Source organism: Mobula hypostoma, chromosome 12 (assembly GCF_963921235.1).
Source record: "Mobula hypostoma chromosome 12, sMobHyp1.1, whole genome shotgun sequence".
Lineage (NCBI taxonomy): Eukaryota > Metazoa > Chordata > Chondrichthyes > Myliobatiformes > Myliobatidae > Mobula > Mobula hypostoma.
In genome coordinates this window covers 74,690,372-74,717,816 of record NC_086108.1, presented here as the reverse complement: position 1 = coordinate 74,717,816, position 27,445 = coordinate 74,690,372, and the positions used below count along the sequence as shown (strand labels likewise).

The 27,445-nt window shown below is 38.9% G+C and overlaps 1 protein-coding gene across 1 annotated transcript in view; it reads right to left on the bottom strand.

The window, feature by feature from the left end:
* plpp3 (phospholipid phosphatase 3) overlaps positions 1 to 27,445 on the bottom strand; it is a 141,429-nt gene that overhangs the window by 5,201 nt on the left and 108,783 nt on the right. The window contains exon 5 of the mRNA XM_063064419.1: positions 8,849 to 9,025. Coding sequence (XP_062920489.1) covers positions 8,849 to 9,025 — 177 coding nt within the window. The remainder of the gene's footprint in view (positions 1 to 8,848; positions 9,026 to 27,445) is intronic.

The window sequence follows — 27,445 nt, the reverse complement described above, 5'->3', positions numbered from 1 at the left end:
CAATTCAATTGCAATGAATTGTCCAAAGTCATCCTTTGTCTTTTAGCCTGTATGAACATGTTCTGAATCTGTTATCATGAAATGGATTCACAATTTCAGAGGAGCATGTATTTTATTACTGTCATCAGGTTTATTGGCACTCAACAGAACTCTAGGATATAGGTTTCTTACACTTCCCACAACACTTCTGGGGAAAAAAAATTCCATATACTATACAAGGATGAGGGGATTGTGTGTGTATGTACATATGTGTCCGAGCATGAGTGTGTACTTGTAACATTAAAAAAGTGGTATTTAACCAAGTTATGGAACTCATACAAAGAAGTGTCAAACAGAAAAGCACTAGCCATTCAAAATGAATCCCACTGTAATCTATCAAATGGATTTTGCATAAGAAGGTAAATTACCGTGAACTCCTCCATCAGTAAAGCAGCAGTCACTGTTTTTCCCCCCATCATGGCCTTGCCCCAAACATGTAAAGAGCTGAATATCAGCAGTGATGATGAGTGGCCTTTACAACAAGGTTGCATTTAGCTTTTCAAGTACCACGTGGAGTAGTCAGCTGTGCTTGCTTATGTACAGTATACTGTTAACCCTTAGTAATAGTGAAATGAAACATGACGTGGAAAGAACAGGGTGTCAGTCAGTAGTCACCTTCTACATGATACACACCACAAATCAGTTGCAAATTATTATCAAGCCCTTAAAGTTTCACCTTATAATGTTCACACAAAAGTGTCGTGAATCCAAGTCTTCCCTCTAACAAGGGACTTAGTACAAGTGATATGGATTGGAAAATCATGGACCAGCTGTTAATAAACAGGATACTGTGTCAAAGTGAGGACAATCTACCATACAATCCACAAAGACTTGGTTCAGTCTTGGCTTTGCCAGTGGCATCAAGGTCATTACATCATTTGTTAAAAGCAAGCATAATACTTGTATTCACAAATACATATTGAATGCCTTGTATATTCAATACCTCAGAAACATAATGTGCACTTACAGATTCAATTTGTTTTTACATTTTACAAATGTAGAGCTCTAATAAAATCAGAGCTCTGTTCAGTGGACTGGACTATTGAAGAATCAGTCTAGTTGTGCAATTCAATAGAAAAGCATGAAACAAACTTTTAGAGTCATAGAACACTACAGCACAGAAACACGCCCTTTGCCCCATCTGGTCCATGCCGAACCATTAAGTTGCTTAGTCCCATCGACCTGCAACTGGACCATAGCCCTCCATACCCCTCCCATCCACGTACCTATCCAAATTTCTCTTACCTGTTAAAATCGAACCTGCACTGGCAGCTCATTCCACGCTCTCACCACCCCCAAGTGAAGGTCCCCTTCGTGTTCCCCTTAAGTTTCCTACCTTTCATCCTTAATCCGTAACACCTAGTTGTAGTCTCACCCAGCCTCAGTGGAAAAAGCCTGCTTGCATTTACCATATCTATACCCTCAATTTTGTATACCTATACTAAATCTCCCCTCAATCTTCTAAATTCTATGGAATAAATCCCTAACCTATTCCACATTTCCCTATAACTCAGGTCCACAAGTCCTGGCAACACCCTTGCAAATTTTCTCTGCATTCCTTAGATCTTATTTACATCTTTCCTGTAGCTAGGTGACCAAAACTGCACACAATACTCCAAATTAGACCTCTTATAAAATTTCAACAAAACATCCCAACTCCTGTACTCAATGCATTGATTAATTAAGCTAATTTGCCAAAAGCTTTCTTTAACAACATTATCTACCTGTGATGCCACTTTCAAGGAATTATGGATCTGTATTCCTATGTTGACTACACCTAATCAGTACCTGTCTATCCAAATACTTAAATACCCGGTCCCTTAGAATACCTTCCAATGACTCTCTCACTACTCACATCAGGCCCACCAGCCTGTAATTTCCTGGCTTATTCTTATAGTCTTTCTTAAATATCTCTGCTAGGGCTCCTGCAGTTTCTGCACTTGCCTCCCACAGGGTCCAAGGGAAGACCTTGTCAGACCCTGGTGATTTATTCACCCTAATTTGCCAAAAGACAGCAAACACCTCCGCTTCTGTAATCTGTACAGGGTCCACAACCTTGCAGCTGCATTGCCCCCCAAGGTGCAAAAAATACATTTAAGATCACCCAACTCTTTTGGCTCCACACATAGATTACCACTCTGATATTCCAGAGGACCAATTTTTGGCCCTTGCTATCATCTTGCTTTTAATATATCTGTAGAAGCCTCTCATCCATTCTTCACTCAGGGGGTTGAGAGAGTATGGAATGAGCTGCCCGCACAAGTGGTGCATGCAAGCTCAATTTCAACATTTTAAGCGAAGTTTGGCTGGGTACATGGATGATAGGGGTATGGAGGGCTATGGTATCGGTGTAAGTCAAAGGGAGTAAGCAGTTTAAATAGTTTTTGGCATGAACTAGATGGGCCGAAGGGCATGTATCTGCATTGTATTTCTCTATGACTATGACACTAATCCCTTGGGATTCTCCTTTACTTTGTCTACTAGAACAACCTCATGCCTTCTTTTAGCCCTCCTAATTTCCTTCTTAAAAGTGTTCTCTTACATTTCTTATACTGCTTAAGTACCTCATTTATTCCTGCCTGCCTAGACTTGCTATGCATCTCCTTTTTTTCCTTAACCAGGGCCTCAATTTCTCTCGAAAACCAAGGTTCCCTAAACCTGTTATCATTGCCCTTTATTCTGACAGGAATATACAAATTCTGTACTCTCAAAATTTCACTTGTGAAGGCTTCCCACATACTAAGTACACTTTTACCAAAAAACATTATGATCACTAGGTGCAAGGTGTATCCCTACACAAACTTCTGTCAGCTGCTCTGTCTCATTCCCTAACTGGAGAACTAGTATTGCACTCTCTCTCGTTGGGGCATCTATGTACTGATGAAGTAAACTTCCCTGAACACATCTGAGAAACTCTTTCCCATCCAGCCCTTTTACAGACTGGGACTCCCGTACAATATGTGGAAAGTTAAAATCACTTATTATCACAACCTTATGTTTCTTGCAACACTCTGTAATCTCTCTATAAATTTATTCCTCTAAATCCCACGGACTGTTAGGTAGTCTATAATATAATCCCATTAACATGGTTATACCTATCTTATTCCTCAGTACTACCCATAAAGCATCACTAGACAAGCTCTCCAGTCTGTCCTGACTGAACACCATCCTGAAATTTTCCCTGAAGAGTAACGGCATCCTTCCACGTTTAATGCCTCCCGCTCTATCACATCTAAAACAATGGAACCCTGGAATGTTGAGCTGCTGGTTCTGCCCCTCTTGCAACCAAGTCTCACTAATGGTCACAACATTATAATTTCGCATGCTGATCTATGCCCCAGGGTATTCGGCTTTTGTTCAATACTCCTTGTATTGAAATATATGCAGCTCAGAACATTAGCCCCCTTTTGATTCCTGACTTTGCATGTAGACTTAGCAACATCTTTCCCCACAACCACTCCACTATCTGTTCTGGCTCTTTGGTTCACAACCCCCTTCAACTCTAGTTTAACCCTCCCCCCCCCCACCCCCCCATACAGTGCAGTACTAGCAAACCTTCCCGCTAGGGTATTTGTCCCCTTCCAGTACAGTTGCAAACCATCTTCCCTCTTTTTAAACAAGTAATTTGTCCTACAAACAGAAAATGCATGTACGATAATTTCAGGCCAAAACCTAATTTACTACTTTCTATTCTACTGCAGTAGTGTCTTTAAAATGAAAGACAAAAGCTCATTACATACAGTTATGAGTAATGGGGCTTCCTTCCAATATCTGGGTGGTAGAAATGCGTGAGTCAGCCTTTACAACCCCAGCTCCAACAGAACAATGCTACGTCATGTAACAGATATAGACATGAGGATAAAGGTCACAGCTTACTACTGCATTATTAAGCAGCCACAATGTGTTCAGGAAAAATGCACCATTTAGTCAGGATCTGATGAGCTAGGAGTGAAAATATTCTGAATCCATTAAGCCTCTGTTAGTAATCAGAGATTTTATTTGAAAGAAAACATGAATTCTAGTTAAAAGCAAGTCGCAAGGATATTATGCTCAGAAATGACCATCTTTAAAACAACAAGCTCACAATTTTCCAAACAAACTCAACTACAAGAAATGATTACTATATTATTCATGTCTCATAAAGGAACAAGAGAGGATAAGAGATTATGATAAGACCGCTTCTGAGCCACTCCTGAGCCACTCCTGAAATATAAATAAGGACTCAGATTTCAGGTTTCAAGAAACCAAAGGATTCAGATGAAGCAAAAGAGCTCTCTAACCATACGAAGTTGCACATGCTGCTTTGCTTGTCTGGCTGCCCTAAACCCACTGTCATCTCAGTCATGGGTGATCGCCTAGGCTGCCGGTGAAAGTGGGGGGCAGACAACCCTGACTCTGATCATCACTGAAGCTATTTCCTTCTCCTTACCATGACCAAAGTTTTAAAAGTTATTTTTCTTTTAATTTATTGAGATACAATGCCGGCAACAGGCCTTTTGGCCCTTCAAACCGCACCACCCAGCAACCCCGATTTAACCATAGCCTAATCATGGTACAATTTACAATGACCACTTAACCTACCAACCAATACACCTTTGGACTGTGAGAGGAAACAGAGCACCTGGAGGAAACCCACACAGTCACTGGGAGAACACACAAACTCCATACAGAGTCGTTTTTTACTTCTGAAATCAATCAACTGCAATTATTTTCTTCTTTTCAATTAATTGGGCAGTAAATTATGTTCAGAAATCCACATTTCAATAAAAATATGTGGCTTGAAAGGCAGAGACTGATAATTACAAATATCAAAACAAAGGGACCAATATTAATGAATGACATACAGTAGAAATATGTACAACTTAATATTTAACTTCGCTCAGTTTGACCAAATGGATAATCCCAGTTAAAAATCCCTAATCAAAGTAAACTAATGTAGTATAAAATTATATCATGTTGTAATACATATATTTATAGATCTTCAAATTACCCCCTCCTCAAAATGCTGCAACATTCTTCAGTCTGTAAACCCTATAATAATATTGCAAGAATAATCTTTGTGGTTCCCAAAAATCTTTTGGACCCATTCCTAGGAGCCAGAACCATAAACTGAGGGAATACAAGATGCCACAATGGAAAATATGGGTGGGCGAACACAAATCTCTGATAAAACTGGTTGTTGATAGCTATTCCAAAATTCTGTTGATAACACTGGTTTCTTCATTTATGAATTAACGTCATAATGTCATGGACATAATTGTACAGCATAAAAATGGCCCTTTGTCCATTTTACCCATTTATACTGATCCCATTTGCCCACATTAGATCCTTCAATGCCTTACCTATTTAAGCGCCTATCTACATGTCTGTTAAACATTGTGATTGTTTGTGACTTCAACACTTCCTCATCTGAAGATTGTCACGTCTATGTGCAATATCTTTGTGACCAACAGTTAACCAGAATTCAAACTTCTTTTACTCTCAATAAATTCTCTGAATTTGAGTTTCAGATATCCACCATGCTCTGTGTGATAACTGACATATACTCTGAAGGATAAGGAAACACTGGACCGATGTCAGGAGCAACGAACTATTAGTCATACAAAGACACATGGGAAAATAAGAGGCATAGACCACTTAGCCTTCAAGCCTTCTCCACTATGCAATACAATCATGGCTCAATCTCTACCTCAACTGTCTAGAAATCTATCCACAGTTAGCAATTTGAGCTCCTAGTATTCTGCATGCTTACCATCGTATGAGTGAAGAAAGTTCACCCAATCTCACTCCTAAATGATATATCTTACATTCTGAGAATGTAATCCTTATTCCAAAACCTGAAGCCTGACTTCCTCTACCTACACTCGTGCACCAATGAACGGACCATGACAGAGTCCGTGGCTACTGAGACAATTTATGATGAAAGTATGCTTCAACTAATCTTCATCACAGTCCAAATGCTCATTACCTCACAAGCTTGTTTGAATCACCTGCAGAATTTTCAAGCAGACTATTCATTAACCCACATTCCTACTGCCTTATTCAGTAACTATACCCCGTTGCCAAGAAATTCAACCCAGCTAGAGGAGCAACAAAAGATGAAAAAAATACTGTCACTCTGTCCAAAATTCACAGGTACAAGCTCATGTATTGCACTCCACATACTGTGCCTGTTAGAGATGTGATCGGAATGTGGTATGTCAACAGACACATACATGGCCTTCAGACAGGGGAAGGGAGAAGGATTGCCCTACAGTTTGAACTCAGATGAGGATTTCAATGGGACAGTGTACAAGAGAAAGCAAATGAGTATACGCACCAGAATGCTTGCTGTGTTGCTAAGTCTATCAAAAAGCTTGGTGCAGTGTCAAGTATATGGAGAAATCTAACTGCAGACTAGCAGAAGGAGCCTGTAACTCATTATTCCAGCATGGATGTAGTAGCCAGCTGCATTTCGGTGCCTGTGGATTTAGTGCCAGAGTGTGATCTGACTGTCAGTGCCTCAGCATCCAATGCAGAACCACACAAACCCTCAGTGCCTGACAATAGATGCTCACACAATGCCTTCATAGCACTGGATCCCTGAATTCAAGGGAGGGATTGAGGACATCGCTACTCTTCTACCACCTGTCCTCCCAACACGTTACGAGGATTTCTGAAGTGCCACCCAATGGTGATGGCTGTGACTCTATAGAACACAAATCCATTGTGCTCACTTAAAGTTGCATGATCTAATCACCAGTACCACTAGTAGTCAGACCAGGCTGTAAATGAGCAAAAAGAAGGGGTTCCATTCAACTCAGGCACTCCAAGGCTTAGAGGTCAAAACTGTCCAAACCAGGCCATTGACAACCTCCTCAGCTGAAAATCAGTAGCCTTCCACATTGATGTAGCACAGCCTGGATACTAGGATATTCGAAACGTACTAAGAGAATGGAGAAAGATGACTAATTGATGCCTGCATTGCTTTGGTCATGGTTACAAAACTGTTTATTTGGAATGGTGATTTATTGGACTCTTATTGTTACATTGTGGTCATGAAGGTATTGTGTTGTTTAGTACTGTAATGGAAAGAGGATACGAAGAAAACTGCTATGGGAAAGGGAAATAGGGGTCATATTCGTTGAAAGAGCAGTCTGAGCAATTGTTCTCTGACTGTCTAACCAGAAGGGAGCTTCCTACGTCATCTCTTCTCTTCCCATGCCTCATCCTAATTGCACTAATGATCTGGAATTCTTGCTGGGAGATGATGGAGAAAGTAGATTCAACTCTGACTTTCGTAAACAGATTTAGTAAATACTGAAGGAAAAAAAGCTAGCAGAGCTACAGGGAAAGACCAGAAGAGGAATCAATGGGCCTAGTGGTCTCATTTAGTGCTCAAACAATTTTATGATTATGGGCTCTGTTTATATAAAAGAGGTCTGCACAAAGTATAAAATATTGTAAAAATAACAGTGTGTAGTTCTCAACAGTGACCTACTTATTCTCCAACTGGTCCATCACATGAATATAATCAAGCAATGCATAATCCTGGCATTCTTTTTTTTTTACCAGTTAAGTACATTAACTGCCTTTGGGGAATCAGCATTAAAAAGACATCTTATTGGACTCAGGACTTTAACAGCTTATTGGAACCAATAGCAGCCAACAAAATCTGGACTCAAACTCATTCCAAATATCCCTTTTGAAGACACATGTATGCGTGCAATGACTAACTTCTACAATGCACCAAATAATAGCATTTGTGCAAAAGCTTCAAGCTGAAACTCAGCTACTCTATTCACAGGGTGTGTGCAGGAAATGGATATAAAGTGTAGCTGTGAAGTGTACATGACTGATGTAAATGCCAATTCCATGGTCCTAATCTTTCTTCCATGGTCTTGCCTTTGCATTGATCTACTGCCATTTCCTGGGCACCTCCAGGAGATCAGTGAAGTACAATCTCCCCTGTATTAGAGCGTTCATGAAAGTAGGTATTTAATGCCTAGTTACATCAGTAAATGCATCATTATATCATTTGTAAACTGCAAGTGTTTGAATGTGCCTTCAATTACATGGATGCTTGAAACATGTTTATCCAAACAATTCAAACTCAAATTCTAACTGTTCAAGTGGATAAGTTCAAACAGCTGTCAGTAACTTACTGTATATACCTAAAGGCCCATACACCTCTTTACTGTGATGGAACAGCTTAGTGGTTTCTAAGTAAATATTATTAGTTCGTAGAGATATGTAGACTCAATTTAAACCATGTTAAGATGTTTGATGGCTGCTGTACTTTTTTGGTAAAATCTGGCTCTTTATTTTCAACTTCACACATAAACAGTGAAAGATTCTGATAAAAGCAGAGGACTGCTGTCTTGATATTGACAAATGATTCAAAGTTAAAGGCAGAAGCTGAAGTTCTAATCTCTACTTGTCTTCTTTGAACTGTTTTTCTCCTTTCTTCGGTACAAGTTAAAGTGCTTGAACTGACTGAATGCAGATATACACTCCCATATAATTCAGATGTCAACTAAGGGAAACTCTGTCCAACTTACCCCAAGAATGATGAGCACACATCTTAAATTATGAATAGTTTGTCATAGAGAAAAAAAGTTGGCAGTTTAACCAGCACAGGTAATAATTTCCACACTCTATACTTCGTCTGTTCTCAGTCTATACTTCGTCTGTTCTCAGTTCCCAGGGAGCTGCAATTGTTGAGAGTCTCTTTTGAATTGTTGAATCATAGCCATTTAAGAGCTGCCTTAGGCTCTCAAGCACGGATATTTCTCAGAAAGACTGTAAAATACAATGACATAATACTTACAATGAAATAAGCCACCAGGGCTCCCTGCGCAAAGCCAGCCAGAACGTCTGTGGGATGATGCTTATGGTCTGATACACGAGACAGCCCAGTGTAGAAAGCCATCATCACCAGTGTGAACTGGAGCAAGGGTCGAAGGAGTCTGCCTCCTCTCCACGTGAAGCGGGCCTGTAGATAAAACTGAAGAGATAAAGAAAGGAACATTTAGTTTCTGAATTTAGTGTTGTTTTTTCTTTCACTTGCCATTGAACAAATAAAGCTGATGAAGGGTCTCAATTCAAAAGGCCTTCACCCTGTATCCAAAGATGCTACCTGATCTGTTCTGATGAAGGGTCTCGACACAGAATGTTGACTGTTTGTTCATTTTCATAGATGCTACACTGCCTTGAAAAAGTTTTCATCCCCCAACCCTTTGTTCGCATCAATGAGTATTATAACCAGGGATGTTGAACAATTTAACTGAGAATTTTTATTTGTGAATTACATACTCCTTTTTTCACAGCAGGGTAAAAAAAAACTGGGAAAACGGTAAAGCATGAAAAAGTAAAAACTCAAAACCTGAAATGTCAGCAGTTCAGAAGTACTCATCCCCCCCCTTTGTTCAGTACTTAGTTGAACCACCTCTCACATCTATTACAAGTCTCTATTAGCTTCGCACAACATAATGGAGCAAGATTTGCCAATTCCTCCTTTCAAAATTGCTCAAGCTGTGCCAGGTTAGTTGGTGAGTGATGAGGGACAGCAATCTTAAAGTCTTGCCAGAGATGTTGGATCAGGTTAAGGTCAGGACTCTGACTGGGCCACTCAAGGACATCAATTTTCTTCAACTGAAGCCACTCCACGGTTGCTCTGGCAGTGTGCTTTGGGTTATTATCCTTCTGAAAGATGAATTCCCTCCCCAGTTTAAGCTTTTTGGCAAAGGCTGGCAGGTTTTTATCCAGGATCTCTCTTTATTTAGAAGCATTCATCCTTCCATCAATCTTGTCCAGATTTCCTGTCACTGCTGCTTGAAAATCATCCCCATAGCATGACGCTACCTCCACCATACTTTACAGCAAGGATTGTATAACCTGGCATATGTGCAGTATTACATTTATGCCACAAGTACCACTTAGTATTGACGTCAAAAAGTTCCACTTTAGCCTCATCTGACCAGAAGACCTTCTTTTAGTTCTTTACAGTATCTTCTAAGTACGCTTTGCGGGCAAGGATACACTTTTTTTTCAGCCAGGGCTTCTTCCTTGCCACTCTGCCATAAGTAACCTTTTTGTACAAGAACTTAGAGATTGTGGGGCCATAGATTTCATCTCCAGTTGCAGCCACTGACCTCTGCTGCTCACTCGAGAGTGATTATTACCAACACAGTGGCCTCCCTTATAAGTGCCAGACTTCTCTGGCAATTAAGTTTAAAGGGATGGCCTGAACTAAGCAGTGTGGCTGTCATTTCATATTTTTTCCACCTTTTCATGATGGAATTCACTGAGCTCTGAGGTATGTTCAACGCCTTTGAGATGGTCTTGTACCCTTCCCCAGCTTTGTGCTTCTCTATTATCATTTCCCTGACTTGTCTTGAATGTTCTTTTGTCTTCATTTTGCTTTGGCCTGTTGAAAGTCTACCATACCATTGGACCTTACAGAGAGAGAGGAGGCATTTACAGTATTCTTATGAATTCATTGAAAACAGGCGATCCTCCAATTTTCTACATCAACAAATTGGGTGAGTTGGTAAGGTAATATATTGGTACTGAGGAAAGTTAGCGTAGCAATTACAAAGGGGATGAATACTTTTTCAGCCTCACAAATTTGGTAAATTGTTGACAGGTTTTGGAATTTTTCTTTTGATGTGACACGATGCACAATGTTTTGTGAATTAGCTCAAAAAATCCTTCCTCAATTGTCAAATTTAGAAAACAAATCAGCAAAACGTGAAAATAGTTGTGGGGGCTGAATACTTTTTCAAGGCACTGTACTTGATCTACTTGAGTTCCTCCAACAGTTTGTATTTTTTTTGTTCCAGAGAGCAGCATGTGCAGTTGCTGATGTCTTTCTTTAATATACTAGATCGTGTAAGATTTAAAATAACTTACAGGAAATGTAATGGGATAAAAAATCAATATATTACTCAAGTTAAATAAAGTTCAAAACCTTAACTAGGTTTAATTTTATTTTTATTTAACTTCAGTAGTTTACATCATATTTTATTAATTTGCTTTCTTTTTAATAGAGAGTGGCACAAGGTTAGTTCAAAATCTCCTATTGTCACCCAGTCACCCAGGTTGTATTTGCCATATACCATACACAGCTCCATTATGTTCATGCCAATTTTGGAGTAGCTCCAACAGTAAGTCTTGTTGGTACACTTCATGGTTCAATATATACCATGTTTTAATTTAGAGTAGAGTTTTTATGATAATCTTTGCTTGTATGAAAGTAATCCACATCACAGGTCATTTGATTATATATTTTAATTTCTCCTCATCACCACTCCTAACATTTTTCATATTTTTGGCTAACATCTCTGCTCCACTAATCAGTTCCAAGATGCACTTATACACTGTATGGCTAGTTCTTCTGGTTCCAAAAATGTTTCACCCTGGAGACAGATTGTTCCATTCCTATGCATACCAAAGGCCTCTCCAAAATTATATTCAGATACACTTCAGATGTTGGTGATGCTAGAATTAGAATCCAGGAATTGACCTATTATGGCATGTTGGTACAATAATTTATTGTTAACAGTACAATAGTTAAATCTAAGCAAAGTTAAAAGTGGCAAGCTTTAGCATCCATAAATGAATCATCAATTCCAAAGGAAAATGTAATCATTGTAATCACACTTTGAAGTACTCATAGTTAATGGGACAAACATGTTCAGAAACAGATGTTCAACTTTAACTCCATAAACACTAAGGCTACTATTTACCATTGTTCCAAACTGGAAATCCAAACCTATGAAGAGTTTTAATGTTACTGGGTGTACCCCGATAAGTGACTGTAGCAATGAGCTGTAATTACGGTTAACAAAAAACATTTGCACAAACTGCAACAAATATTTCAGTCATCTTGCTACAATATGGTTTTACAGTCAAGTCCTGTTTACATTGAAATGTTTCAAGTTTATATAAAATAAATAAGATCTAATTTGAAAGAAAATAGCTTAGACCACACAAAATTTATCACACCATAACAATAGTCAAATGTCCTCCTGGTTTCTCAAGTGCATGTCCTTTAAGTGCAAAACTTCTGTTTTCTTACTATCCGTTGTACACATAACAGAAATATCCACTTCGGATCTGCTTGTTTCCTGGGCTCATTAAGTTTATTCCTCAAAAATTGTATTCGGTAACAATTACTCTTGAAACACATGAATGGTGCAAAGAATTTGTGAAGAATAGGAAGATCAGTATTAAGAAATGTCTATTTTTTAATAGTTGAATGAAAATTAAATTTGAAACCCTGTAAGAAAGATAATTACTTAATCAAAGTAGAATTTGCACCTAACCTGAGTTGATGCTTGAGTAAAAACCTTGCTACAATTTTTATCTGTAATGATGGCAAAGTTGGATAGTTAATTTGATGGAACAGTGAAAAGGGCAACAAAGACATTAGATTGGTTAATTTCCCATAGTCCAAACTCCAAATCTGAACCATTAGGATGTGAATGCTAACAGATGGAAATCAAACAACTCAGTAAGACAGTTGGGCTATTGCTCCAAATACATATCATAAAGCTCCTAGATGACACAGTAGCACAGAGCAATCTTGAAGCCTGGAACTAATCTGCATAACTTTATGTCAACACATGGTTTAGAGAAACCAGAGAGGAAATATTGAGAGTCATCCTGGAAGCCCAGGTTAAACAAGGAAACAACAAGTTTGCGTGTTTGCATTTTTAAACAACAAGTTTCCATAAATTAATGAATGTAATATTAATGACATCAGTAAAGAAAGCAGCCTTGTACAGCATTTTCTTATTGGTCCCATAGCATATTTCTGCACATAAATATTGATGAAAGGATCATTTGTAAAGCATTATTTTGGAGAATTCCCTTAGAGTGATACTGTTATTTAATACAAGGCCATTTCTGTCTTAATGCTGCCAATTTGCAATAGAATACATGTCATTCAACATTAGTAATGTTCATGATTGTAATTCCAGATCATAACAGGGAGAAGAGAAAGGAACACATAGTATGCTCCAACAGTCAAGCTGAAGCAAAAAGTTAAAACTGGGCTGCTTCAGTTTTAGCATTGATTTTTGATTAAATCTGGAAGTTTAAATACATCTTACCAAGCTTGGTACTGGGACAGTTTCACCAATATCTTGTACTTGAATCATTTCAAATTTCAGCCTACATTTTTTTGGCACACTTGAGTTATGTAGGGGTATTATGTCAGAACAATTTGAACTTTCACAGTAAAACCCACCTAAAATAGGGCAGAGAATGAGACAGCAGTTGGTGAAGTAGCAAAGAAACTTTGGTGCAGTCCAGGTGAAGTTTGCATGCTCTCTTTGTAGCCATGTAGGTTTTCCCTGAATATTCCAATCATCTCCAGCATCTCAACGATACAATACATTGGCAGGTTCATTGCCACCGGTCAATTGCCTCCACTGTCAGGGATGGCAGGAGAATCAAGATAGGTTTCATAGGCCATGTAGGGTAAAACAGTTTACAGAAAAATTAATGGGAGAGTGGACCTGGTGGAACTACTCTGAGAGCCAGCATAGAATAGATAGACTGTGTCTTCCTTTATGTTGGAAGAAAATATCAGTAATATGAGAATCATCAGCATTAAGTGCATTTATTATCACATTTATTGAAACGTGACAGAAGAAATAGCTTACATCCGACCAAAAGAAGCCTTAAACAGGTCCAGTATCTCCTTGTATGATAGCCCCTTTGCACATTCTAAAATAGCAGCCCAGTGTCAGTTTTAGGACACATTAAAAATTGGAAATTGGATTGAAATTGGAAAAGCTTTCTGCTTCAGGAAGATTCATGAGAAAATCTTAGTGTGGGCAGACTTCAAACGTTCCCACAACGCTGATAACTATTCCTGCTGTAAACCACAAATGGTTAGCATTTTATGTTGTCAGTGTATGACATCAGCCAGAAGTAAACAAGGCATAGTGCAGCAGCAGCCTATGGTTAGCTCATTGAAAGTGCTCGGCAATAGTCTGATATTTTAAGTGCAACAAATAAAGAAAACAATGAGCAATGATCCCACTACTAAGATGCAGATGGCTGCACACTTCCAAAGGTGGGGGAAGGGAGTTTTGCCTCAACAGAATTTATCCCATGGCCGTTTTCTCAGCTATTTAAGGGCTGGGTTTCCCACCAATTCCTGTGGAAATGTGGTGACACAATGCAAAGAGGCAACAGGAAGCATAGCCGTCTTCTGACAAGACAAGGAAGCAAAGGTAAGTTAGCTGAGAGACTGGGAGGAGAGACCAGAGGAATGTACTTCAGCAAATTGCTGGCTTTCTGTACTAGCAGGAGGAAGAGGCAGGCGTACAGCTAAACTCATATTTCAGATGTCCTTGTGTACAACAGAAAAGATTATTGCTTATGTCAATAATGCAGGTTAAGAAAACTCCCCTGAAAATTTGAGAGATTTCTGCCGGTATATCCTGTTAAAGCACTATGCATGTTTAAAAAATTATGGTTAATGATTCACATTTGGTCCATGAACAATCAACAATTCTCAATGCTTTGACTAACCTCTAGCAGATTGTAAGAAATGCAAACAGCTGTGCAGAAAGTTAATATTTTCTGACATAGAGATCTTTTAACAAAAACAGAACAGTGCATCATTTGCCATATTTTTAAATGAGAGAGCCGATACAATGTCTCTTTATGGAAACCATTTTATGTCCTTTGTTGATCGATAACATTTATGATTATTTTGTATCTACATTTCTTGAGAATCTTACATGGTTCTGCTCACTATGAGTCAAAGGAGTGTGAGAAAATTTCTTTCTATGATCTTCATCAGTAGGTTTTCACATCAAACTCTTTATTAAAATTCAGTTGCTGGTATAATAAATGCAACAGAGACAAGGGCCCAGGATATGCACTGGGCCTTCCGTCCTTATTGCTTAACCTCCACTCCATGACCCCCCCCCCCCCAATACCTCTACCACTTCTACTTTGATGAGTTCACATTCACTACCACTTTAAGAAAGTGTTTAATTATTTGAGAGTGTTTCAATTTTTTTCTATTAAATATTTTTAACTTGTATAATTGTTTCATTGACAATTAATCATTCCAAATCTTTTTCCAATGCTTCTACGCATCAGGGACATTCAAATACATGTCCCTTCATGGGTTTTACAAACAGTTTTGTTAGAGGATACCTTTTCAATTGCTTCAAGTGTTGAGGTTGTCCTTGCCTAGCCATATGCCACAATAGACAGTGCCCGGCCTTGGCATTAAGAAGTAGGGTGACCTTTGCCAGCAGGTCCATGTCAGTAGAACCACAGAGGCAATAGGAACAATTCTCTCCCCATTAACAATGTTAAACAGTTTCAGGAGGTTTATGGAGATCCAAACGCTGCTGGGTCTAGAGGTGCTTTTGTGACATAAGAATGATGAACCAGACAACTGAAAGAATAAAGATTGCTTTTGCTATCCTAAGTAGTTGAGAAAGAGAACACTTTAATGAAAGGGGTAGGAAGTTAATGAGAAGAAAATCTCTGAGTTGTAGGTGCTCAACTGAGGAGCACATCTGATCAGTCATTTAGTTGTTAACAATTTGCAAAATGGCCAACACCACTCAAAGATTAAAAAAAACAAGAGAAAATCTGCTGATGCTGGAAATCACAGCAACACACAAAAATTGTCAGAGGAACTCAGCAGGTCAGGTAGCATCTATGGAAAAGAGTAAACGCTTGCTGTTTTGGGCCAGGAACCTTCATCAGTCCTGGAGGGAAAAAGATGGGAAGTCAGAGTACGAAGGTGGGGGTGGGGGAGAATGAAGAAATACAAGGTAGTAGGTGATTGGTGAAACCAGGAGAGGTGAAGAGGTGAAGAGGGAGAGGTGAAGTAAAGAGCTGGGAAGTCAACTGGTGAAAGAGAGAAAGGGCTGGAGAAGGAGGAATCTGATAGGAGAGGGTAGAAGACCATGAAAGAAAGGGAAGGGGGAGGAACACCAGAGGAAGATTTTTAAAAACGCAAACAACAGGAATTCTGCAGATGCTGTCTGGCCTGCTGCGTTCACCAGCAACTTTGATGTGTGTTACCAGAGGAAGATGATGGGTAGATAAGGAGACAACGTGATAGAGGGAGATGGGAATGGGGAATGGTGAAGTGGAGGGCATTACCGGAGGTTCAAGAAATCGATGTACATGCCATCAGGTTGGAGGCTACCCAGACGGAATACAAGGTGTTGCTCCTCCAACCTGAGTGTGGCTTCATCACAGCAGTGGGGGCGGGGGGGCACAGACTGACATGTCTGGATGGGAATAGGAAGAGGAATTAATATGAGTGGACATTCACCATTCACAGTTCTTCAATTAAATTCAACAGGTGCTAAGGTATATACACAATTGTAAAATATATCAAAGTTGGGATGATATGTTTCACTACACTCAGTGTCTGTCTCAATGACCACACAAACCAGGTAAGGTGCAAGATTAATGCAATATGCATTTCCTTCAGTGATAACCGTAACTCAAACACATTTGTGCAACATCCAATACCTACCATTCCTGCTCTGAATAGCACTGTCAAATAGGACTGAATTTGGACAAATATAGTATTTCTTTGTATCTTTATGGGCTCTAAAAACCAGATTACTGTTTTGAAATTGATTCTATAGTTAACCCTTGTAGCTCAAACACATAATTCAGCCCATCATTGTGAGTTGGAAATATAGGATCCAATGGTGAAATAAAATCATATCGTTCATATTTGCATATTTTAAAATATGCAAATATTTCTGCAGGTTTTCTGTAATAATAATAATAATAATATCATGTCTTCATAGACAAATGGGTTTTTTTTCTCTAATAGGAGTTTTCTCAACATCGCCATCAACAAAGAAAATGAAGCATGCAAACGGTTAAAGGGAAAAACAAATGTAATTAATTATAATTTAATCACATCTACAATATAATCATGAATGCATTTTAATTTGTAAACTATATCATGAAAAATGTAAACATTGATTAGAGGAAATATAATGATTGCAATTGTAGCCAAAAATATTGACAGTGGCAGCTGCAGTAATATAATTCAGTGGAGCTTAACTAACATTTACCGTAATTGTCACATTAGCTTAATGTTATGAGAGTGCTTATACACTTGTTAAAGTATTAGGCATCTTTTATTCGCATGTGTTATACTTTAAAAACAGGTGGCACCAAGGCTTGGGAATAGAAACTTTGTGTTGCATTCCCATTTAGTGAAACCATGGTCCTTTGTGCCAATGAGTTTGCAGAACTCATTTGACTATCTGTGGTCAAATAACCCAGAACCATATAGCTGTTCTAGTACATCTGCAGCTGAGTATCAGTGCCCACTATCCCTAGCAGTGCTCTTGAGAGTTCCCATGGCCTTATTCCCGTTTTAGACATTCCATACAACCACATCATACGAATTAAGTATTTCAGAAAGCATGAAGGTAATGAGGAATAGTTTGATGAAAACAGAAAAGTTCTGAGAAGCAGGTCTGGTGGTGTTGGGGGCGGGGGTCATCACTGTCCAGAAATCCAAATGGAGCAACCACATAAAAATGTGATATCCAAACTCTCTCCATTCACCTAGAATGGCACAAGTCAGGGTGCGACAGATTCTTTTTTGACTTGCTTGGAAGGCAGTAGCGCCAACACTGACTGCATCTAGGACTAAGCAGCCCACTTGATTGATGCACACTAAACATTCTTTCCCACCATCACCAATAAACAGTAGCTGTGTGTGACCACTTACAAATACACTGCAATTACACATCCATCTTACTCTGATAGCACCTACTAAAACAATTTCCTCTCCCAAAAAGAGCAAGGATTAATCCTGAATAGCCTAAAACTCAGTTTTGTAGCGTGGTGTTCATCGCACTGCATGTGCAGAAATCACTTCCTTCCAGAGTAGAACATAGTTATGATAGTTTTTGGTCAAATTCTGCCATTCCAAAAATTCTTATGGGCACTTACCATCATGTGTTTTCATGTTCTGTTTGCAAGCAATGATGCCATTTCCCATACAATGCTGATTTAGGGTGATACTGAGAAAAGTTAGTTTTTCAGAAACTTTCCTGCCCGTGGGCACTCAACCCAATCAGGTTTAAATAACCCTGCTTAGTCAGCAGCAGCAAGACTTAAAGAAGGTCTTCTAAGTTTTCCAGGTTCCCTTTAACTTTTAACTTACTTATTCACCTTTAGCTTCCCCTCTCCAATCTAATCGACAACCCTAATTACCCCCACCCTTTGCCCAACAATGTGTACCAACCACTTGTGATATCACACCCTTACTGACTCTGTTAGAGACATGCAGCTCAGCAACCCATCCAATACTCTTCACTAGTGACAACGGGCTCCAGCATCACCTATCAAAATGACTCTCATCTGAATCCATTACCATTCCATACTACCCCAAATCCACTTAACTCCAACCTGTCTCTCCCACGAGCTCCAACTCAAGCCAGCTGACCTGTTTTTTTCTCCATGTAACCTGCACTGACACAGCAAGCAAAGCCCTTGCTTGGATGATACTAAATTTTCAAGTGGTGGGACCCTGTCCAAAATATTCAGTGGTAAGACATTAATGGAGCCTCTCTGGGTAGCAATAAATTCCAAGGTCAGTTTAAAATATCAAACCAAACAAAAATCCATCTGAAAGCATTTCCCATCAAGTTTTCACTTATAATTTCCTGAGCCTGCATTTATAATGGACACTGCCTACATAAACTATTCAGGCATTAATTACACTCTGCTGCCAAGTGTGACACTGTACCATCCTTGTCTGCTCATTCCTCACTCTGCACCAGAGAGAACCACCTACACTTCAATCAACACTAAATTGCATCTGTATACCCTGTTCAATTTATACTCTATTCCCTCCTTCTGATTCACCTGAAGACAACATTTGGTTTTGGCTTCCTGAGTGCAACACCACAGGGGATAAATGAATAGAACGTAAATTGAATACTACTGCTCAGTATACATAATCCACAGCAACCCAGGTTGGTTTGCACCCATTGAACTTGAAACAGCTGGTTTACTAAGAACAATGCTGAGTTATTCAGTCCCATCCTATTCCATTATGAAAACTTTCACCACATGATTTAGAACTGGTCCTGGGCTGCAAGCCAGGAGGTTTCGATCAAAGTTAAATGTAACTCACTAACGTATTTTAACTTCAATAAAACCCGAGTGCAACTAATATTTTTCGTACAACTCTCCCTCATAACTTTCAAACCACAGCAATACTTTGCTCCATAAAAAAGTATACAAAAGTAAGTATTTAGTGAGTAATAAAATTCTGGAATTGATTGAAAATATTGACCTGAAATTTTGTTAAACTCTATGCCCTGCACATTACTGCTGGCAAGTTGTGCTGTAAGTTCCTGAAAATCTCAATACCTCCTGCTGGAACCTGATTGAAACATAACAGTCATGCCATATTTGTTCTTTAGGTTTCATTATGCATGAAATTGAAAGTTTAACTCACAAAGCCATCATTAACGCTGGAGAGGCAGTGCAAGTCTTAGAAAATGTAACCGCAGGAGTTTTGCAACTATTACTGCCGTTCATTTCAAGGCCTTAAAGATAAACTCAAATATGCTAAAAAAAAATTATAGATTCCAGTAAAGAGGAAGGAAATGAATTATTTGAACTAAACCATCATAAAATATCAGGCACTTGACTTGAATATTTTTGTCCGAAAATTTTAGTCATAAATACACAGGACCCTCAGAACTTGAGCTAGGCAGCTGCCCAGGTGGAATTATGTAAAGGTCACTCATTTCCTCCCATATGCCAGAGGTATGCTGAGTGGTACGTCAGCTGACAATTGTAAAGTGCAAGCGGTCAGTGCAGACATGGTGGGCCAAAGGGCCCATTTCACTGCTTTCTTACTCTATCACTCTAGAACCTCTTGCGAAATGACATACAAACTTGAAGGGATTCAGATTTAAGAGCAAAAATTACTCCCTAGTTGCTTACACTTTGTCAGATAAATTGAAACCCTCCAATCAGATGTGATAGGAAAGTTCAAAGGGCATTCAAACTACCAACTGTAATTTGAGAGCTGTACGCTCAAATAACCACTAGATTAAAGTGACAAAAGAAAAGGTTCATATATATTCCAGATCACTGAATTTAATCCTAGACTCTTAGAGATTAGAAGAGAAAGCCTAATTAGATTCAGAATACAAATCCATTGCCTCAAGCTGTTTTGATATTAATGCCAATCAGATTGCAAGCAATCAGCAATGCAATAAACCAGCTCCCAGAATTTACATTTTTCAATCAAGTTTTTGTATCCTGTGGATAAATTAATGGACAATATTGTTCATATTCTGTCATAGGTACAAAGGAACTGCTAAACTCCAGTGAACAATTCAGAGCAAAACTCCAAATTAAACAGTAACAATATAAAAACTGCCAGCACTAGAATGCTCGCGATAAGGTTAATTTTTATAATACTCCCTATTTCCAGAATGTAAGTCTTACAGCAACATTGAATGGATTTCTTTAAGACAATTGATTTTGGGAAAACCATCACTTTCATAAGTTGTTTGTGTAGGTGTGGGCTCTGGCAAAACGGTCACAAATCTGTCTAGACCTGTTCTGGAACGTTAAAGGAGCTTGAATCATATTAAATTCAATTTATGTCTACAGAGATGAATGTATGAAGTTCAAATGAAGACTTCACTGAAGGATTTTTTAATACTATGTATTTTCAACAAATAAAATACACACCTGGAAAGCATGATTAGATTATCAGTAATTATATGAGGGGCCTATCAACCCAGGTAAATATCAATCTGTGTTCACAGTCAGATCAGTCTGTAAACAGCTTACACCAAAGGTAGAGCTATGAGATCTAACTATATTACCATCCATTGCCACAATAAATACATTTGCCACAATCTGAAATTTATGTTCTTATAATTTGTAATCATAGTGCCATGGAATGGTACAGAAAGGCCCATCAGCCCACAGTGTCCATGTCAACCACATAGCCCAGGGGTCCCCAACCTTTTTTTGCACTACGGACCCGTTTAATAATGACAATATTCTTGCAGACCGGCCGACTGGGGGTGGGGGGGGGGGTGCTCAAGTAGGATTAAACTCATCTCAACATGTCTTTTACAGTTAGTGCTGCCAACTTTCTCACTCCCAAATAAGGGACAAAAGTAGCAGTCAAATCCCGGGACACTTTACCCCAGGAAAGACTACCATGACCATGAAGCCTTGTGCAGTCACCTGTGTGCACATGTGATGTGCACATGCGTGACGTGATGCGCGTACGTGCCGATTTTTTTTCCCTGCAAATTGGTTTTGCCTTCATCTTCCTGACTATACTGTACATACATTATTTCTACTTTATATAGGCTGTGTAGTTATCATATCATTCCTGCTTTTACTATATGTTAGTGTTATTTATTTTCAGTTTTATGTGTTATTTGGTATGATTTGTTAGGTTATTTTTTGGTTCTGAGAACGCTCAAAAATTTTTCCCATATAAATTAACGGTAATTGCTTCTTCGCTTTACGCCAATTCGGCACGAAAGGCTTCATAGGAACATTCTACCTTAGAGGGGGAAATACGGGACAAACCAATTTAGCCCAATATACGGGATGTCCTGGCAAATACGGGACAGTTGGCAACCCTATGTTCAAGTTCAACAGTGCGTGACAGGGAATGAGGAAAGGTGCAGCTGACTCATATCGTTTCCTCACGGCCCGGTAGCACATGCTTTGCGGCTTGGTACCGGTCCGCGGCCAGGTGGTTGGGGACTGCTGACAAAGCTCATCTACACTACTCCCACTTGCACACGTTAGGCCCATAATCACTCTACTCTTCAAATATCTGTGCAAATGTGGAAGTTGTAATTATATCTGCCTGTACCACTACCTCTTACAGCTCACTTCAGCTCCTCGTTTTAAGGATTGCACTTAAAGCCGAACAAAAACTTAAATATCAGTACATTTTTTTCAATGGCTTACCCGGGGAGCAACATTTAATTGATTGGGCCACCTGCAGACCTGGTGAAGATGGTTGCAACATATGAGATAAAGAATTAAGAAAATCTTTGGTGTAACTTACAGTAAGAAAATTTATCGTAGTAAAAGATGAAATGTCTTTCCATAAATATTTTTAACATAAAACTCTCCTTTTGGTACAAATGATTCAATAAATTTTCCACAAAGTTTAACAAAAGTAGTTCAGCATTCACATGGTTAAAGAGCAAGCAAGAGCTTAATCAAAATTTATGCCCCTGGCTCAATCTGACTTAATTGTGCCATCTTTGGCTGTTTACATTCAACAGCTGTTAAACCATAGAGCTGTGGAGGTAAAACTCCAACACAAATGACAAACCCACAGTTATTATCATACATTAAGTAGAAGAATTGAAAGAATTCTATTTGTGAGTTGTATTTAATATACTATGTACACGTGGCTCTGTTATTTTAGGTCAATTGTGTTAGCAGAGAAAATTGTTTACATTAAACTCACAGCTTGATATATTCTTTCCATTTATGGGATTGTACCACTAATGTATTTTCACCTAATCATCTAGATTTAGTACAACTCTAAAGAAAGGTGTTCTCCCTGATACATGAATCCACCCTTATTCTTTACACTTATGGATAGAACAGCTGTTATTTCAATTTTCAAATACTGTATATGCAAGTTTTTTTAAATATCAGATTATATTCATTTTTATTTGTTTATTTGTTAAAGTTTAAATGAGTCTACTGTGATTTTATTTCAAATATTAATGTTGAGTAGAGCAGAATTTCTCAGTATGCTGGAAAAGAACCTAGTAATTTTCTCATTATTAGACCACTCAAACCTATTATAATACTAGTGATGACAGAAAAACTACTAACTGGCTACTCAGTAAACTGTTTTCAGATTATACATGAGAAAGCTAACCTTGGGCTTCTGCACATCATCACTAGAGGATAATATGTGAATGAAGAAGACAAGACTACTGTTGACTTTTTATCCAATTATCAGGTTCTTCCACAGAGCAGGAAGAGAGTTTTGTACTGAAAGTTTGATGGGCTGGTATCTTCACAGGTGTAAATTGATCAGCCACCTACCTTCAGCATTTTTTATTTTGATTTCAGCCTTCAAATTACTTGCATTTTTTGACCATGGAGGATTTACCTTATTCGCATTGGGAAAAAGTAAATATCAAGTATACCAACAATTTGTAACTATTTGAGGAAATCTATTCATAAACTTTGAATGGCCAAAATAATATCATGGTCATACAAACTGAAACAGGCCCTTTGGCCCACTAGAACCATGCCAGTCATCTCTATGAAACCCATTTGTCCATAATAGAAATGTGTACTTAACGTGGGCAAATATGCCTTGCCTATTTAAATGCCTCTGAAACACTGTAATTGTATCCGATTCCTGCAACTCCTCTAGCAGGGGGTTCTAGGTAGCAATTATCCCCTTTTTAAAAAAAAACTTACCCTTCATATCCTCTTCAAAACTCCTTATTCTCACTTTAATCTATGTCCTCTTGTTTTTGATACCCCCTACCAAGGGAAAAAGATTTTGATATCTATCCCATCTATGCCTCTCAAAATCTTATATACTTCTATCAGGCCACTCCTCAGTCTCCTTGCATCCATGGAAAAACAAGCTCTACTTATTCTCTCCCTATAACTAAAGTCCTCCAGTTCAGCCAACATTCTGCACTATCTCCAGAGCAATCACATCCTTGTTATATTGCAGTAACCACAACACCTAGGGTGGCCTGACCAGGGTTTTGTAAAGTTGCAGTATAACTCTTATAAATTCTATGACCCAATGTATGAAGGCATGTGCAGTGCAGTCTTATTCTTATTTCACCACCTGTGTTTCCTCTTTCAGTTAACAATGAACTTGGGCCTTTCTGTTCACCAACATTCCTTAGTGCCCTACCGTTTCGGAGTCAGCTCAGATTGGCAACAACATCTCCTCCGCAATCTTTGCCATCTCCAACACAACTAACATAAACAATTGCAAGTCCATGACTCGAGCTTTGAAGTAAACTAGCAGTAATTATAAATCCACAGGAAAACAAAACCATTTGAAAGAATGAAATCAGGTTGCTCAACTGTTCTCCCCTCCCCTTCATCCTCAACACAGATGCCCCCCACCCCCAAGGCTGTGTGCTGAGCCCATTTCAGTACACTTTGCTCACACATGACTGCACAGCTAATAACATTGTCTAATGACACGACAGTGATGGGTCTCATCACCAGCAACAATCCACAGCCTACAGAGAAGATGTGGAGAGCTCAAGGCCTGGTAACAAGCAAATAATCTCTTTCTCAATGTTGGCAAGACAAAGGAGATGGTTATAGACTTCAGGAGAACTTGTAACACTCACACAGCCCTTAACATCAGCAGCACAGCAGTTTCAAACTCCTGGGAGTGCACATTTCTCACAGAGTCCTGATGAAGGGTCTTGGCCTGGAATGTCAACTGTTTCTTCCCATCCCTAGATGCTGCCTGACCTGCTGAGCTCCTCCAGCACATCGTGTGTATTACTATAGTTTTCCAACATCTGCAGTACCTCTTGTGTCACACAACCTCTCATGACTCGGGAAGATATCAGCCACAGTCAGGAAAGCTCACCAATGCCTCTGCTTTCTGAGGAGGCTGAAGAGAGCCGGACTTTACACATCCATATTCATGTCACTCTACAGATGTGCAGTAGAGAGCATCCCCACAAGCTGCATCACTGCACAGTACGGAAACTGCACTGCAGCAACCAGGAAAGGTCTACAACGGGTAGCCAAAACTACGGAATGAATCTCCAACAGCAGCCTACCTGGCATCAAGGATACAGAAAGGTGCTGGAAAAGGGTGGCTAACATCATCTAGGATCCCACCCACCCAGCTCATGGACTGTTTCTCCCACTCCCATCAGGAAAGAGGCTGTGTAGCATCCACAACAGAACCACAAGACTCAAAGACAGTTACTTCCTCAAGCAGTAAGGCTGATCAACATCTCCATCCACTAACACACCCTTCCACATCCCCAGCAACCACTACTTTCCTGTCAGTCACCTGATGTACAGGCACTCCTGTATACAATCAGTCTATGTATATAAGCTATCTTATGTATTTATAGTTATTGTGTTTTTTTAATCTTTTGTGGGGTTTTTTTGTGCTGCATTAGAGCTGGAGTAACAATGATTTTGTTCTCTTTTACACTTGTGTACAGGAAATGACATTAAATGATCTTGAAACCTGCATCAGCAGTAGAATCAGGATGGTGAAATATCTTGGAAGCAGACTGTAGGTGGAAGAGATTGGAAGTGGATTAAGTATGTGAGATTATTGATGGCAAAATAACTGAAGATCATACTACATTATGGTAGTCTTATTTTTAGAAAATACAATCTAACATCTGTGCCACCAAAGTAAATGTTTCCCCTAAGGACCCTTGTTACATAGAACTACGGCTGTCATCAGCCGTTTAAGCAGAACATAAACCACAGAATTAGCCAAATCTATGCTTTTCAGAATGCCAGACAGCTTTTGTTCTTGACAGGAATATTGCTGTGCTGTAGCTTGTTTCTTTTATACTTCAGTGGTTTAAAGGCTAAATTTATGAAACTGCATGCAATTATGGGCACCATTACAGTACCTTGTAGGTTCCTTCATTCAAGTTTCAATGGACAAGCTACAGAGAGTCACAGAAATTCAACAGCTACTATCTTAAAAGAGTAATTTAATTGCTTTTTTGCTTTTAAATCAATCATTTGGACCCATTAATTATTTCAAATTGGGTAATATCCCCAAAAATTAAGAACGAATTCCAAGAACAGTATTGTGTCTGTACGCAAGTTCATATCAATTAAATAAAAGCACCCACGCAGTTGACGGCTTTAACTGGTGAATTCACGAGACAGAGAGACACACAGAGACAGAGAAGCAATGTGCATGCGTAGACAACAGCACATGTGCAGACAACAGTGCTAAGGGGAGGATCAATTGCTTTAGTCATAGTCATAGTCAGAGTCAGAGCCATGGTCATAGTCATACTTTATTGATCCTGGGGGAAATTGGTTAAATTTGGTCTATTGGTTAAATAGGTCTATTTAAAAGAAATATATCCATACATTACATATACCATTGGCCATTAATGATCTAATTATGATTTAAAACACGTTTTGGTATTAAAATGACTAAAAAAAATAACTTTCATGTCCAGATAATTCATAAGGATGGCTAAGTTGGGGAGAAAAGTTTATTAAATAAAAAGTCTAAGTACGAAGCCACTGCGGAAAGTTATTCAGGCTGCTCTAAAGCAGGTCTCATTCAGCTATTACCCTGAAACTAGATCTAATTGGTGTAATTGTTTGAATATTACTTACTTTCTTGCATGTTAAAATATCAACTAAAGATACAATAGAAATGAAATTAACCTTGGACAGCAACACAAAACAGACAGAATGAATCAGCTGGTTACTTATAATCTCATCCAATAACTTCAATAGAAATAGAAACTATGGCAGATTGATAAGCCACCCACTAGCTTATATCACTAACTTTGTACTGCTGTTTAAGACCAACATACACCCAGCAGCCACTTGTACACCTTGTTTATGCAAATATCTAATCAGCAAATCATGTGGCAGCAACTCAATGCCTAAAAATATGCAGACATGGTCAAGAGGTTCAGTTGTTCTTCAGACCAAACATCAGAATGGGGAAGAACTGTGATTCAAGTGACTTTGACCTTGGAATGCCAGACAGGGTGGTTTGAGCATCTCAAAAACTGCTGATCTCCTGGGATTTTCACATATAGCAGCCTCTAGAGTTTACAGAGAATGGTACAAAAAAACATCCAGTGAGCAGCTGTTTGGTGGGAGAAAAGGCCTCATTAATGAGAGGGGTCAGAGGAGAATGGCCAAACTGGTTCAAGCTGATAGGAAGGCAAATGACCGTATATTACAACCATGATGTGCAGAAGAGAATCTCTAAATGCAAGACGTATCAAGATTTGAAGTGGATGGGAAACAGCAGCAGAAGACCACACTGGGTTCCACTCCTGTACCTAATAAACTGGCCACTGAATATAAATTCAGTAACCAAGTGAGCTGGACACAATTGTCCAACAAAAGATAGACACATGGAAACAAAGTAAAAAAAAAATCCAAGTACTGAAAGTAGGAAATAAAAATACAAAATACTCAGCCAGTCAAGCTGCACGTGTGGAAATGTTAACATTTCAGGTTGATGATCTTTCATCAGGCAACTAATAATAACTTATCAATCTGATCAATTAACCTTCTCCCTCCACAGGTGCTTCCTGAACCGAAACCATCAAGTTAAAAATCTCCCATAAAGGCATCATGGTGATAGCTAAATGGTCTAAATATCTTTTACATATTAAGTCTCCTGATAAAA